The sequence below is a fragment of the Rousettus aegyptiacus genome, unplaced genomic scaffold (genome assembly GCF_014176215.1).
Source record: "Rousettus aegyptiacus isolate mRouAeg1 unplaced genomic scaffold, mRouAeg1.p scaffold_m13_p_14, whole genome shotgun sequence".
Lineage (NCBI taxonomy): Eukaryota > Metazoa > Chordata > Mammalia > Chiroptera > Pteropodidae > Rousettus > Rousettus aegyptiacus.
Genome location: NW_023416289.1, coordinates 33,387,801 through 33,403,553, shown reverse-complemented (window position 1 = coordinate 33,403,553; position 15,753 = coordinate 33,387,801). Strand labels below are relative to the sequence as shown.

At 42.5% G+C, this 15,753-nt stretch overlaps 1 protein-coding gene across 4 annotated transcripts in view; it reads right to left on the bottom strand.

The window, feature by feature from the left end:
• Positions 1-15,753, bottom strand: part of WDR62 (WD repeat domain 62) — a 42,024-nt gene that overhangs the window by 10,591 nt on the left and 15,680 nt on the right. For all 4 annotated transcript variants that reach the window (XM_016119666.2, XM_016119667.2, XM_016119670.2 and 1 more), the window contains 9 exons: positions 10,302-10,439; positions 8,586-8,764; positions 7,053-7,144; positions 5,337-5,462; positions 2,204-2,271; positions 2,002-2,123; positions 1,102-1,177; positions 214-325; positions 55-118 (listed from right to left, as the gene is read on the bottom strand). In XM_016119666.2, the coding sequence (XP_015975152.2) occupies positions 55-118; positions 214-325; positions 1,102-1,177; positions 2,002-2,123; positions 2,204-2,271; positions 5,337-5,462; positions 7,053-7,144; positions 8,586-8,764; positions 10,302-10,439 (977 nt within the window). The remainder of the gene's footprint in view (positions 1-54; positions 119-213; positions 326-1,101; positions 1,178-2,001; positions 2,124-2,203; positions 2,272-5,336; positions 5,463-7,052; positions 7,145-8,585; positions 8,765-10,301; positions 10,440-15,753) is intronic.

Sequence of the window (15,753 nt, the reverse complement as noted above, 5' to 3'; positions counted from 1 at the left end):
CCCACCCACTCCCAGAGGGAGGCCAACCAGAGGCAGCTTCCAGGCCTTTCCCACCTGTCTCCAGATACTGTAATCAAGTGACGACAGTCGTAGGTGAACTTCATGCCAGTAACAATTTCTAGGAGCAGAACAGAGAAGCTGTGATGACATTCTGAGTCAGAAGGCTGTGGGAGAGCAGGTGGGGAGATGTCTTAAGCAGGGAGGCACACCCACCGGAATGGCCAAACATCTTGGCAATGCACTCGCCAGAGTAAAAGTCAATCACTGAGATGCTTTTGTCAGAGCAGCTTGTGGCCAGGAAGGTGCCCGAAGGGTCCACGTGGACCTGCCAAGAAGAAGGCGCAAGTAATACTTGGGCTGCCTGCTTCTTCCCTATCACGAGGCCCGGGACAAATGTCGCAACCCCCACTGACTGAAGATCACCCTTGTGCTGGATACCTGACATGTGGACTCCTCTCAGACAGCCCTCACAACACACCCTGGTAGGGTAGACACTCCTGATCCCATTTCGCAGGTAAAGAAATTAACAACCACAACAAAGTAATGATGGCAGCCGGGCCCTGTGCTAATAAGCACTATAAGTGTATAACTTATTTCCTTCACAGAACAACCCTATGACAGAGGCTCTTTCTATTTGCATTTTATAGATAAGACCAGCTCGAGAGATGATGCTTATCCAAGGTCATGGTCAGCCAGAGGCAGAGCTGTGAAGGAGTCTGACCCTGGAGCCTGGACTCCTAACTAATCCAAAGGCTCTGAGACAACACAGGCAGGGGACAAGGCTGGTGAGGGAGCCCTGGCCTCTCTGATTCTTCCCACCATACTCTGTTGCCATTCAAAACAAAAACCACTTAAAGTGGCCTAACTTGGGAAAGGGTTAAGTAAATAAAGATGAAGCATTCTGGTCCACCCCTGGCTCCCTGGCATCCTTAGTCAGCCAGTCCAGAGTGGGTGCAGGCCAGCATGTGATCCTTTGATCAGGTGCCAAGAAGGACACAGGTCTCAGGTGGCCCATCGGGGCAGCAGACGCATGAGAGCTTTGTGCCTACACACATGTGGGGTCTGTGTACAGTCTTCATCCTGGGGGCCCCAGCTCCTTACCTTCAGCAGGGACCCTTCGTCACCCTGGGAGCCCTTGTAGCACTTCTTCTGCTTCCCATTTACGGTGTTGTAGACTCTGGGGCATGGGGAAAGAACAGGGCCAACATGGACCTGCCCACCCACTTCCTCCTCTCTCCTGGAAACCCTGTCATCTCTTATCCTGTCTGATGCCCAATGCCTGCACTTAAACCCCATCTCAGGCTGAGGTAATAGACATTATGCATTGGTGTGCCCATTGAGTTAATGTCCATCTCTCCCACCACAGAGCAAGCTGAGTGCCTGGCACCCAATTTGAATGATCAGATGAAGGAGGTGGAGGACATCTTAGCACGTGCTCTGCCTTCTGCACATTCCTTCCCTCCTCCGGCTCACTCCTCCATGTTCTTCCCCGTCTCAGTTCAGATGTTCCTTCCATCAAGGTGGGGTTGGGTGTCTCTCCAGGACCCCCAAACTCCCTAGGCTCCCTTCATCCCAGCTCTGACCACCGCATGCTGTCACTTCTGGTGAAGTGTCAGTCTCTCCTCCACTGGACTGTGAGGCAGGGCATGGCACTGCTCTGCTCACTGCTGTGACTCCTATACTGTCCACCCTAGACAGGTGCTCAGAAAATGGAGAAGAATGAATAAGTTTATGAGCCACTTAGGCACCTCTCAGTCATGCCACATAGGTTTCTGGAAAGCTTGGAAACCCTCTGCTGGTCTGGGGGCTAGGCCTGGGTGAACCCAGCTCCTAAGATATACCCACTGTTTCTTCCCCCTACTCAGCTTCTCAGGGACCATATGAGCAGGGGGGAAGGAAAGCAGATGGCTCACAAGAAAACAGACTCATCTAGGTCCATACAGATGCCACTCAGAAAGCAGTCCAGGCTAGGGCGATTAAGGGCCCAGAGCAGCTCCTCACCTCACATTGCGGTCCTGACAGGCCACGGCCACGTACTTCTGGGTGATGTCAATGTCCATGTCATACAAGGTGGTCTTCTCTGCCACATGGTGGGTACGAACAAAGTGGAGCCCATCCGAGGCCTGGCAGGACAGGCAGGGCCTTCAGAGGACAACCCTGACAAGCTCCCACCCCAACCCTGAAGGAGGCCATTCCAGTCTACCTGCTGGGCACTGCGGAAATAGATGCTCTTGTCAGCCCCGCAGCTGATCATCTGGATGTCTCTGTTGCCTGGAAGAGGAGGAGGCAGTGTGTCAGGCAAGGATGGGCCACCACTAGGCCTGACTGGGACCAGGGATCCAAGCCAGGGAACTCCACTGCAAGGGAACTCTGCTGGGGGTTAGGGAGGGCTTCCCAGAGGTGAGGTGGGTGCTGGATACAGGTAGGATTCTGTAAAGTGTGAGCTGTGTTTCTGAGGGGGTGCATGCAGATGGAGCGGTTATAGGGAGGCCTTTGCAGAGCAAAGGCCGATAGGGAAACAAACAACAGGATAAAGAAAAGACACCACATCTAAAACAGGCAGACCACTAGGAGGCTCATGCCATCAAGAACAACCAGAATATTCACATATACCTCAGGCCAGACCCTGTGCTACACTGTACTAGCCTGAATGCTCACTAGCCATTTCATTGTGCAAGTGTGACCTAGGGGCTCAGAGTCATGTAGTCCATGTCCCAGGACATTCAGAGAGTCAGTATAGGGCTAGGACTGAAGCCAGGCATTCTTTGCTTAAACAACGTGCTCTAAATCCAGCTTCCTCTCCAAATCTCAGCTTGCTATCTGTGCAATGGGTCTATAACAGCCAAGAAGCTGTGTGAAGCTCCTGGAACAGTGGCTGCCATATGGTAAGCATTATAAATGTCTTCGCTTTTACCCTCCTTTCTTTACAGAATAACAACAGCACAAATATGTCACAGAGCTGTGATAAGGATTAAAAGACAGAATAAACACTTGGAGCCCTGGTGCAACAGATGCTGCCCTTTCATGACAGGCATTTGAGAGAGCTCAGGCCTGACAAACAAGTTAAGATGTTACTCAAGCAGGAGTCTCTGGCTCACAGAAGGGAGTAAGCCCTATATGCGGGAAGGAGTGTGATATGGGAGGGACCCAGAGCAGGTGTGCAAGTTACCGGTAATACTCTGCTTCTTAACCTTGGGTGGTAGATCCAAACATTTAACAATGTTAGGACCATGAAGAATCAGAACAGTTGCTGGCTGTAAACAATGGGTATGTGTGTTCACATCTGTCAACAATGAACCCTGATGTGGATGTACATTGTATTATATGTGCCACTTAATGACAGGAATTCGTTCTGAGAAATGCATTATTAGGCAATTCTGTCATTGTGAGAACCTCACAGAGCTCACTGAAACAAATCTAGATGGTACAGCCTACTACATACCTAGGCTCTGTGGTTTGGTCTCTTGTTCCCAAACTACAAGCCTATACAGCAAGTTACTGCACAAAACAACAGGAGATTAAATCAAGCACTAGAGAAAATGATGTATGAGGCCACTGCCGGCCTAACACAGCATACTGTCTTACAGCAATTTTTGTTTAATAAGTACAAAGTGTACTCTAAAATAAATTAAAAGTATAGTGCAAATATATAAACCAGTAACAGTGATTTATTACTAGTACCAAGTATTATGTACTATACATTAATTGTATGTGCTATACTTTTATCTGACTGGCAGCGCACGCAGTAGGTTTATAGCAGGGTCACCACAAACATGTGAGTACTATGACATGTGTTGCACTATGTCTTTATGAAGGGTATGATGTTATTAGGCGATAGGAATTTTTCACCTCCATTATAATCTTATGGGACCTCCTTCGTATATGCGGCCTGTCATTGACTGAACCGTCATTGTATGGTGCATGACTGTAAAATAAATGTATTGTAGTCACTTGTTTGGACATATGTTTCACAGAAAAGAGTTAAAAGACTGAATTCTTCTTTAGCAGGGTAGCTTCAGATAGGTTAAATGGGCTGGTGCCCAGTTTATACTCACTATCAGTGTTTTGAGCATAACCCCCAGGGGGGCCAGCCTGGCAGAGCAGGGCACTCAGGAGCTGGGTCTAGGAGCTGCATGTCCTCACACTGGCTGAAGTTCTAATGAAGGCCCACACCCCTCAGAAGGTGGCCTAACGAACAGACTCCCCGGGCCAGTCATCACCCTTCTTGGATCTAGACCATTCATTAAAGGTGAGGTCATTGCTGGCCAAACTGCCAGATTTACTGATTTATTCTAAATACCTCTAGTCCATGGAATGAACAGGTTTTTAACGTTTTAGCTAATGAACTCTTGTTAGGTCTTCGTCAAGACACATCAAACAACATTAACTTGTTTTTGCCTGGCTCCCTATCACCTTAGCTAAAGAGAAGCAGGGCAAGAAGTAGGGAGGATCCCAAGACATTAATATGTTCTTCTGTCACAAGATTATATGTAAAAAACACTTCATAGTTAAGAACTTTGATAGAGGGCATGAATGTATTCTCCCCATGAACATATTATTCTTCAATATAGTTTTGAACACACTCCTGGCTCTGATCAGTTATACCCCACAGGGCCTGCCTCTCCATCCCTTGGAATCTCTTAGGGCCAGGGATCTCCATACTGAATCTTTTCCGTCTTTGAGGAATCCCTTTGATTTCTTTGTTGAGCGAGGGCTTTGAAAAGGGCAGCCTTAGGCGAGATCCTAGGCCTGTGCCTACGACCTATGACTGTGGCTGTAAAATGGGGGAGGAGGGAGAAAGACGTTGAGATGGTGCAAGGATGATCCCCAGCACAGATTCAGCCTCTAGCAATCGTCACTTCTCTTTCTGCCAAGTTTACCAGTGCCCATCCTGCTCTCACAAGATTGACACCTTGATTTCTTTTAGGGAACCAGCACTCACCTAATGCCTGGATTAGGAGTAAAAATAGGTCAGATCTTGGCACATAAGCCCAAGAAAACACCCCAAAGCCCTGGCACTGATAACTGTTCTGGAAAGGGCAGGTGCCTCGAGCCAGCAAAACAAAAGTTAGCTTCGAATTTCTGCCAAAATGGATAGGAAGAGGGGAAATCTCTTTCCAGTGGCCCAGTGACAACTGAGATCCTGCTCTCCAGAGAAATGCACAGCTAACAGAGTCCTAATAATTTAATTAAAAAATTCAACCTTTGGATCCGGCTGTGCCCGAATCCGGAGCTTGCTTTTCCCTTTATTTTGTCTAAGGTAAAGGGAGTCTTTGCTGTTCCCTGCAGCCAAAGGAGCCCATCTAATGAGGTGCCGGGAGCAGGAAGGGGCTCACCTGCAAACTTGATGGCCGTGATGGAGGAGGAGTGGTCATCCAAGGTCTGCTCCAGGTTGTAGTTCTTCTCCACGTTCAGCACATGGATCAGTCGGTCTCGACTGGCTGAGGCCAGCAAGGTCAGCCCTGAGTGGAGAGGGTGGCCTGGGTTCCCAGAAGGCTGCTTAATGCCTTGGCCTCCCAAAGAGAAGCATGACTGGGCTTTCCAGGCCTTGAAGAAGGGGACTTTGGTTCTATAACTGCTGCTAACTTGCCCCAAACCCAGAAGGAGTCCACTCCCTCAGTTCTATGTAGTCTTTCTCCAGGGCCCCCAAACCCTGGCATTTTGTATCCCATACTACCAGTTCAAGGAGGATGAATCTTCACCAACATATGAACACGCCTCCACTCGTGCCCGCAGCAGACATTGTAGTAGAGCTCAACATTCCTTCCTACCAAGTCCAACTCCTTGGCATGCCATGTGAAGCCCTGCCAACTTCTCAGCCCCCTGGAAACAGTATCCCCTCACTCTCTAAGCTCTGGCTTCATAGATCATGTCCAGGTCCTACTGACTACCAACCTGCTGCCACACTGCTTTCTGCCACTAGGCCTTCCCTGCTGGCCCCCTCAGATAGGGCCTACCCTGGTCACCTGGTATGTCTGAGGCCTAACATGACCTAAAGTGGAGGGAAGCTCAAGAAAGGAGTACTGCGTAAAAAGAGATTTACAGAAAATTTGGTGGGACAGAGGGTTCAGGGGCAGGAAGAAATAAAAAAAGCATGGGAAAGATTATTACCATAGGAGGACATAACTCTGCCTACGTTATGTTCCTGCTGAGTATCATCAGAATCAAATTATGAGGCAAACAAAGAGACAAACCCAAACAGAAAATTAAATGAAATGACTGGTCTATGCTCTGCAGAAAGCCAAAGTCATAAAGACAAATTAAGTCTACAGAAATGTTCCAGAATAAAGGTGGCAAAAGAGCTAAGACCACTAAAGCGTGACTCTGGATTGGAAAAACAAAGGTGCTATAAAGGACAGTATTGGAATAACTGGCAAAATGGGAATAAAGACCATAAGACAGATGACAATATAACATCAAAGTGAAATTCCTGCATTTGATAAGCATTGTGGGCACGTAAATGGATGTCCTCGATCCTGGGAAATGCTCACAGAAACATTTAAGGATGAATGGGCATCATGCCTGTAATTTATTCTCAAATAGTTCAGCAAAAGAAGAAATAATGTATATACTATTATTTTATTAAAAAACACAGAGAAATGGAGAGGGAGAAGCAAATAGTCACTATATAGTCAAAGAGTCAGACAGGATTTAAAAGGAAAAATGGGGGATCTGGGTGAATAGCACACAGGTATTCATTATAACATTCTTGCATTTTTTCTGTAGACATTTAACTTTTTCAAAATAAGATGTTTAACTGTCAATCTATCGTCTCCAGTAGAGGGTGAACTCATTCACACATTCGCTCATTCGACATTCATCTCTGTAACACAAACACTGCCCAGGGCCATGGGCATCAGGGTAAGCAAATGGAGTCCTGCTTGCCAGTGTCTTGCTTTCTAGAGTCCTAGTCACCCTGGTCCTAGGGCCAAAGACAGGGGCCCCTACTAACCACAGGACTTCCAGCTGATATTTACAGACACCAATTTCCCCTTTCTGTGGCTATGCCAGGAGGTCACTGCCTTCCTGCTGCCACCCTGGGGTATGCTCACCTGTCTCAGGCTTGGAGTACTCCAGGCATAGCACCTCAGCATCGTGGGCCTCCATCTTGACCACCTCATCCATGAAGTGCAGCTCATGGATCCTGGGAGACATACACTGCCTGCTGTGCCCTGCTCGGAGGGCCCTCCTACCCTTGCTCCTTATTCCAGGCACTCTACCACAGCCAGGTGGGCAACATGAGGAACCCCCTGCCTTGGTCAAATAGTCTAGAGTTGCGCAGCTACTCTTATCTGGACACCTGCCATCTTAAATGAAGCAGTGCCAAGCCTGGGAGGACCTCAGTGAGCACACAGCCCCTTGTGGTTCCATGGGTCAGATCTAGGACAATCCTCTGAAGAACAAGGATTAGGGTAGAGCTGTATCAGAGGTGATCCCTGACGGTGGGGCAGGGGCCAGGAGTCAGAGGTCATATTCAAGGATAGGATCTATGGGTGGGAATATCTGGTTCTAATCTCTCACTCTTAAAGAGTCTCAAATCTAGACTTTCTTCATTCTCTCCAAATGAAATCAAACAATTGACAGGTCATTCAGGGTTGAAACAAGAGACAATTGTTCCCGTTCCTCTACTCTCTACCTGTGTGATCTTAGCCTAGCCACTTTGCTTCTCTTGCCTCACCCCATCTGAAAATGCAGCTGATAATTGCACTTACATTGGAGGGTCAGTGAGAGGACTAAATTGGTTGGTATCAGGCCAGCAGCCAGCTGGGAGGGAAGAGAGCTATGCCCACATAGCTCTTGTTACTGTTTCTACCATTCATGGCAGAATGCTGTCGATGGGAGCAGCCCATTGACATATTTGGCTTGCCTCATACAATGACTGATATTTAAAAAGTTGCCAGCATTTAAAAATCATAGAATTTCAGAGAAAAAATTTCTGTCCTTCTTGGACACTGGGAACACACACACAACTTGGAGCCTGTACTCCTGGCGCTTTATGGTAGCTGTCACTTTATGGGGGACATGCTATTCAGTTCCTCCTGGTCCCTTTCGTCTCTCAATGGCCCTAGTAACCAAGTGGTCACAACTGTCATTTATCAGCTTAAACCTGGTCCCTGTGACAGGGGCTCATATTTTGTCAGCAACTATTGAGCCAGTAACATCTTGAAAAACCTCTGCAGTATGAACTGAGCCCTCAAATGGCCCATCCTCATAGCCCCTCTCCCAGTGTCCCCAGGATCCCCCAAACTCCAGCTGCATCTTCTCTGATGGTTCAGCAGTGGTACCAAATGGCTGGTAAAGTGTCACTCTGTCCTAGAGTCATGGAAATTTGCCTATTTACTCTGTGGGCAAAGTTCGCATGTCCCAACTGCTGAGGTCCCAGTAGCTATCCTCACACCTCAGCCTTTTTGGAAGATACTTCTTCACTTAAGTTCCCAGGGGTGGCTAATTACAGGATTGCTACTCATAGCCCTTATTCTCAATGTGTACCTGGACGTGCAACGGCCAGAGCTCCTCCCTACCACCCTGAGTACCTGAGCCCGAGCTGGGAGGTGTACACCAGACAACTACCAGAGCCCACTTACCTCAGATTTCCACTTCGGTCGCCTGAAGCCAAATGCTGGCCATCAGGACTGACCTGCATGACTCGCACCCCAGCTTTCACGTCCATAGGTATCCCATTCTCACTCCCCCGGTCTGGGAGGTGTGACATGTCCTGCAGGTGCTGGATATCATTCTCTACATACACTACCTTCAGTAGGGTCTGCAGGAAGGAGAGGGCTAAGGTCAATGCTGTGAGAAGCTCTGAAGCACTTCTGCAGTTTTGTCTTCCAACAGCTAGTCTCCCATTCTTCGTTAGTAACAGAACTCCAATTTTGACCTGGGAAGTTCACTATTCAGAATAATGACTATGTTTCCCAGCCTCCCTTGCAGCTAGATGAGACTCTGTGAATAAATTCTGGTCAATGAAATGTATAGCAAGCAAGAACTCTTCTGCTTCCTTTCCTGCCTGGAATTTTGATGTGATGACTGGAGCTCCAAAAGCCATTTTGATGATTAAAACAAGGGCCACTCCTTCAAAATGGCAGGGTGGAGAGCTAAAAGGCTCTTGGATCTCTGAGGGCTTCCTGCAGCTGTCATAACAGCCCAGACTGTTTACGTCCAGACTATTTTTATGAGTCAAAAAAACAAACTTTTACCTCTTGTTTTGGGTTTTTCTATTGTATGCAGCTAAATATAACATATATATCACGAGTGCACAAGAGAAGATGGTAGTTTTGGTTTGTAGGGTGAAGGGAATAATAAATGAGCACAAACATACACACCCTGCATTAAAGGGCCTTTTCTGTTCCAGCCACACTGACTTTTCACATTTTTTAACTCACAAAGCTCAATCCCACTTCAGGGCCTTTGGACAGGCTATTCCTCTGGCATGGGACACTCTCCCCTTCCCTCTTTACTCCTCCCAATTCTTCATATCTCAGCTTAGTTATCTCTTCCACTAGGAAGCTGCTTCTGATGCTACAGATAAGATCAGATGACTTTGATACATATCCTACTAGCACTTTGTAATTTTCTTTCATGGTGCTTACCACACTTGTGATTATATCATAATTTGCAGTTACTGGTTCATTGTCTGCCTTTCCCCACTAGACTGTGGGTGCCACAAGTGCAGGAGAAGTGTCTGTCTTAGTCACTGATGTGTTCCCAGCATATAGCATAGCACCTAAGCACAGATTTTAATAAGTATCTGCAGAATAAATAATGCGTTCAGGTCTCAGCTCCTCAGAGAAGCTCCCTTATTGATCTAACAATACAAACCATTTCTTCAGCAAAGTGTTTTCTCCCACGCCTCCCATTATGGCTGTCTCTGGGGTCCTGTCAACACCCCACCCATGGCTTCACTGTATTGCAGCTAGCTAGACAGGGGAAGGCACTGCCTGATTTGGTCCATCAGGTGCTCTCTCAGGGAGCTCTAACTCAAGCTTGGGGAGCAATTTATCTTCTGTTGAATATGTCAGGTTGCCTGGAATAGCTGTATCAACACACCTGGACAACAGTTGCTAACTGGCAGAGAGATAAGAGAGGGGATACCATGCTATGTTACTCAAAAAGAAAGAGAAGAAAGAGAGAGAGAAACAAGGGAGCAGGAGACAGAGAGTGACCCACCTTGGTTCCTGGTTTATACCCCTAGTGATGCCTAACATCAAAGTTCTATTGGACTCACTCCTGCCCCAATATCCTAGCTTAAAGCGGGTCTTTGTTCCTCCTCAAAGATGGTTCACAACGAAGCCACTCACATTACTGAAGATGTTTTTCTGCCAGGGAGAGTCAGGGCTGCTATCCATGTTCCAGAAGCGGATTGTGTTGTCTGAAGAACAAGTCAGAAAAGATCCTGATGGCAGACAAGCTCTCTGATCTTCAAACTCAGGATATACCTACCGTTCCCAGAGAACAAGGCAAAGAGCAATTCATTACTACTTTAATGACAGCACTATAATATACTGTTGCATTTTCGTGGAAAAAGTTGCAGATAAACAGGCATAGTTTAATGCCTTCTATGTTAAAAATAAACAAGAGAAAAAGGACAAAAATGCTACCATATATAGTCCACGCCCCATTTTCAGCCCAGGCCATAAAACATCTCCACAAATAAATTTCCAAGGAAAGTGGGCAGTTTACTAAGCACAAAAGGAAACAAGGTATCATGAGCAAGAAGCAGCAGAAATAACAGAGTCTACCATCAAATATTGGAATTATCAGACAAAATATAAAATAACTATGCTTATATGTTTAAAGAAATAGAAAAACTTTGACAATATTAAAAGTATGAGTAGACAACCGGAAACTAACTATAAAGAATGACCAAGCACAGCTGAAAAAGAACAAAATAGAACTGTTCATAGAAATAAAAAATAAAAAATATTAAAAACCAAAGATTAGACTCAGTTGAAAAGAAATGAAGTGACTTGAAAGACAGAATTTGACATTACTCAGAATGTAGGTCAGAGAGACAAAAAGACAACATATAAAGAGATTTTGAGTATAAAAGACTGGGTTCTGAGAAGATGATGACCAAAGCAGTGCAGATTTTTAAATCTAAGTCCCCATATAACAAAGAGCAGCCAGATGGCAGAAACAAACCCCATGGGTAAGTAACATTTACTAGGTGACGAGCTTTTCTCATAACTTCCAAAATACAAGTAGGTAGGGACAAACTACTTTCAGTTATAAGACCTACATGTTATCAACATGTATACAAGAAAATCAATGAGACCCCTGACAGATCCAAGGACAGGATAACCCCAAAGTAGCCAGCTAGGTATTCACAGGAAAGTACAAAAGGCCAAACTGAACAGCAGCTGAAACTGGGAGGGTTTTATCTACTGCAATAGTGGTAGAGTGCAAGAGCTTGCCAGTAAGTTCTGGAAGGACTGGAGCCGTCGAAGCCTTGTGAACTCTGAAAACTGACCTTCCAGGGCTCTCTTCCAGGACAAAGACCCACACTATGAGAAAACTGTTCAAAGGCAAAACAAAATCGATCAGAATAGAGACAAGAGAGACAAAGTAAAAAGGAGGTTCAGATAAAAGCAGGGAAATAATACATAAATAGGGACATAAGGAAATATCAGAAAGCAAGCAGCCATATTTTTTAAACCATATGAAAATCAGAAGATGAAGTTCTTTCTTGGTATATTAGAAAACCTGTCCTGAACCACCCCAATCTCAAAAAATTCAGAAAAACTATTATCATATGAAAGTGAACAACAAAAAAAGTACCGAGACTAAGTCCAAAATAAAGTTACTACTTAAAATAAAAGAAAAAGAAAATGGCACATCAGAAACACCTTTCCATAAAACAGATCAGAACTATAACTTATTATTTCAAAATAAGCTAAAAGACATTAAGAAAATTACCCAGTATGAAAAACCACAATGAGAAAAACTCAGAGATAAGATGATAGAATTCAGAGTTAGAAATAAATGAAGAAATCATTTCAGAAATAAAGGACAAATTAAAAGGAACCGAAAAGTTAATAAAAACAAAAGATAAGGCATTAAGAAACATGTGAAAAAAGGAAATTATTAAAAATCAAAAAGAAATTATGAAAGAGCTAAAAGAACTTGAGAAAAGTGATAATACTGAAGCTAGGCAAGGAAGATTCAACATATAGATAATAGAAATCCCTGAAGAAAACCAAATCAAGGGAAAAGAAAAAAATACTAAAATCTATAATTCGAAAATATGTCTACCTATAAAAGCCGACACCAAGACATACTCTAGAGTAAAATTTCTAGGCTTAAAAGAAAAAGAGAAAAATCCTTTGGGCTTCTAGGCAAAAACAGCACATGTTAAAAGGGAAAGAAAGACATTAGGCATTTCAATAATCATAAGAAAATGGAGTAACATATTCAAAGGAAGAAAATGTGAGCCAGGCATTTTCTATACAGTAAAAGTTACTTTTAAGTATAAAGGGCACAGACAAACTGTTATCAGCATGTGAAAACTCAAGAAATGTCCCCATAAACTGTTCCTGACAAATGTAAAGAATGAGCTTCAGACAACAAAAATAACTAGAGAGACACCGCCATAGAATTAAATATATAGCTACTTGTAGAATGAAGAATAAATGAGGGTCAACTGACCTCACTAAAAATGGCACAGTAAGGAATTCCAAAAAGCCATTCTTCTATTAAAGCAAACTTAAGCTGGCAAGAACTGTCATAATTAACTTTTTCAGAACTCTGGAATCTAACTTACAACAACCAGGGGAGTGCTTAATAAAGAAAGAAGCTGCTAAATTTTGATATTTAAGGAAATTGCTGTCAAATCACTAGCTGACCACTAAGATAATAGGATATATTGTTCAGTGACCATACATGAAAAAGAATACAATGTTTACAAAAATAGTTCAGAAAGGTCACTGAACAAATAATTAAAACCCGTAACAACAAACCCTGGGGATCGGGAGAATTTGATTTCCAGAGTTACCACATTATAATAGTCAAAATGCCCAGTTTTCAACAAAAAAATTATAAGACAAGAATGCAAGAAAGAAAGTATAGTCCATTTGTCAGAAAAAAAGTAACAGAAACTTTTTTTGAAGAAGCTTGGACTGGACTTATTATACGCAGACTTTAAATCAACTATCTTAAATATACTGATCAAGGAAATTGTGGACAAAGAATTAAGAGAAACCAGGAGAATGATGGTGCCTCACCAAAGAGGGAATATCGAAAAAGAAACAGATATTATAAAAAGGAAGCAAATAGAAATCTAGAGCTAAAAAATATAATAACTAAAATAAAAAATTCACTGGGCTTCAACAGCAACTTTGACAGGTAAAATAAAGAATCAGTGAACCTGAAGATAGGTCAACTGAAATTACCTAGTCTAAGGATCAGGAAAATAAAAGTATAAATAAAAATGAATAGAGCGTAGGGGACCACCATAGAGAATACAAACATATATGGAATCTCATAAAGGAAAAATGGAAAAGGGCAGAAAATAATTTAAGAAATAATGGCTGAAGATTTTTCAAATTTGATAAAAGATATATTTAAGAAGCTCAAAAAACTCCAAGTAGGATAAACAAGCTAAAAGAGATTCATAAGACGTACCATAAATGATTGAAAGCCAAAGCCAAAGAGAAATTCTTGAAAGCAATGAGACAAGTGACTTGCCCCGTACTAAGGATACTCATAAAATTAACAGTTGATTTTTCATTAGAAATCATGGAAACTAAGAGGCAGTGGGACAATACATTTAAAAGTACTATAAAGAAAAAATTGTCAACCAATAATTCTATATCCAGCAAAACTATCTTTCAAAAAAGGAAGGAGAAATTAAGCCTTCACAAGTAACAAACGCTGAGGGAATTTGTTGCTAATAAAAACCTGACTTTAAAAAATGCTAAAGGGAGTCCTTCAGGGTTAAGTGAAAGGATAGGAGATAGTAACTTCTCAATTTCAAAACTTACTACAAAGCTATAGTAATGGCATAATGACAACCATACATAAATAGAATAGAATAGAATTGAGAGTCCAAAATTAAACCTATACATTTAAGGTCAACTGATTTCTGAGAAGTGTGCTAAGATGGTTCAATAGGGAAAGAAAAGTCTGTTCAACAAATGATGCTGGGACTATACATCCACATGCAAAATAATGATATTGGACCCTTACTTCACACCATATACAAAATTAACTCAAAAGAGATCAAGACCTAAACAAAAGAGCTAAAACAATAAAATTCTTAGAAGAAAATAGAGGAGTAAATCTTCATGACTATGGATTTGGCAAGTATTTTTAGATATGACACTAAAGGTACAAGCAATAAAAGAAAATTAGATAAACTGAACTTTATCAAAATTAAAAACCTTTGTATGTCAAAGGGCACCATCAAGAAAATGAAAAGATAACAAAGAATGGGAGAAAATATTTGCAAACCATATATCTGATAAGGATCTAGTATACAGAATAAAGAACTCTAATCATTCAACAACAAAAAGACAACCCAAGTAAAAATTGGGCAAAAGACTTGAACAGACATTTCTCCAAAGATATACAAATGACCAACAAGCACATAGAGATGCTCAACATCATCATTAGAAAACTGTAAGTCAAAATCACAATATGGTACCACTTCGCAAACACTAAGATGTTTATAACTTTAAAAATACCATATATAAAAATAAATAGTATTAGAAAGGATGTGGAGAAACTGAAACCATTGTACAGTGCTGGTGGGAATGTAAAACGGTCTAGCTGCTGTGGAAAAGTTTGGTGGTTCCTCAAAAAGTTAAACATAGAATTACTGTATGACCCAACAATTCTGTTCTTGAGTATATATCCAAAAGAACTGAAAACAGATGTTCAAACAAAGTTGGTACATGAATGTTCATTCACATCAGCACTATTCACAATAGCCAAAAGGTGGAAACAACTCAAATATCATTAACTGATGAATGGGTAGCAAAATGTGGCATCCATACAATGGGGTATTATTTAAACATATAAAGGAATGAAGTACTAAAGCATGTTACAACATGGACGAATCTTGAAAACATTATGCTAGGTGAAAGAAGCCAGACACGAAGTTTATATATCCTATGATTCCAGTTCTATGAAATATTCAGAATAGGCAAATCCATGGCGACAGAAAGCAGATTAGTTGTTACTAAGGGCTGAGTTAATGGGAATGGGGAGTGATTGCTTAATGAGTATAAAGTTTCCTTCTGGGGTGATGAAAATGTTCCAGAACTAGATGACGGTGACAATTGTACAACATTGTGAATGTACTAAATGCCACTAAATTTAGGTTATTACATGATTTAAATGGTAAATTTTATGCTTTGTGTATTTTGCCACTACATACACTTATACCTCCCCTAAAATGAATGAGGTCAAAAGGGAGAGACTATAGCATATAATGGCTACATAATCAGATCATATAGATATAATTTTTTAAATTGGGGAGAATGGAGAGAACCTCTGCAAAAAATTGTTTTAACTGTTTTCAAAATCAAATAATTGTCATCCTTAGATTTTTGTATATATATTGTGGGAACAAGTAAATGGTTAAGTGGGAACAAGTAAATGGTTAACTGAGCATATTCTAATTCCATCATCCCCTATGTGTTTGAAAACTAGAATTCTAGAAGAATCAATTCAATAACTATGAGCATCCCCAGCACCCAGACTAAATACTAACTTAATTGCTTCTTGGCATTTTGGCTAAGATCAAGTGAA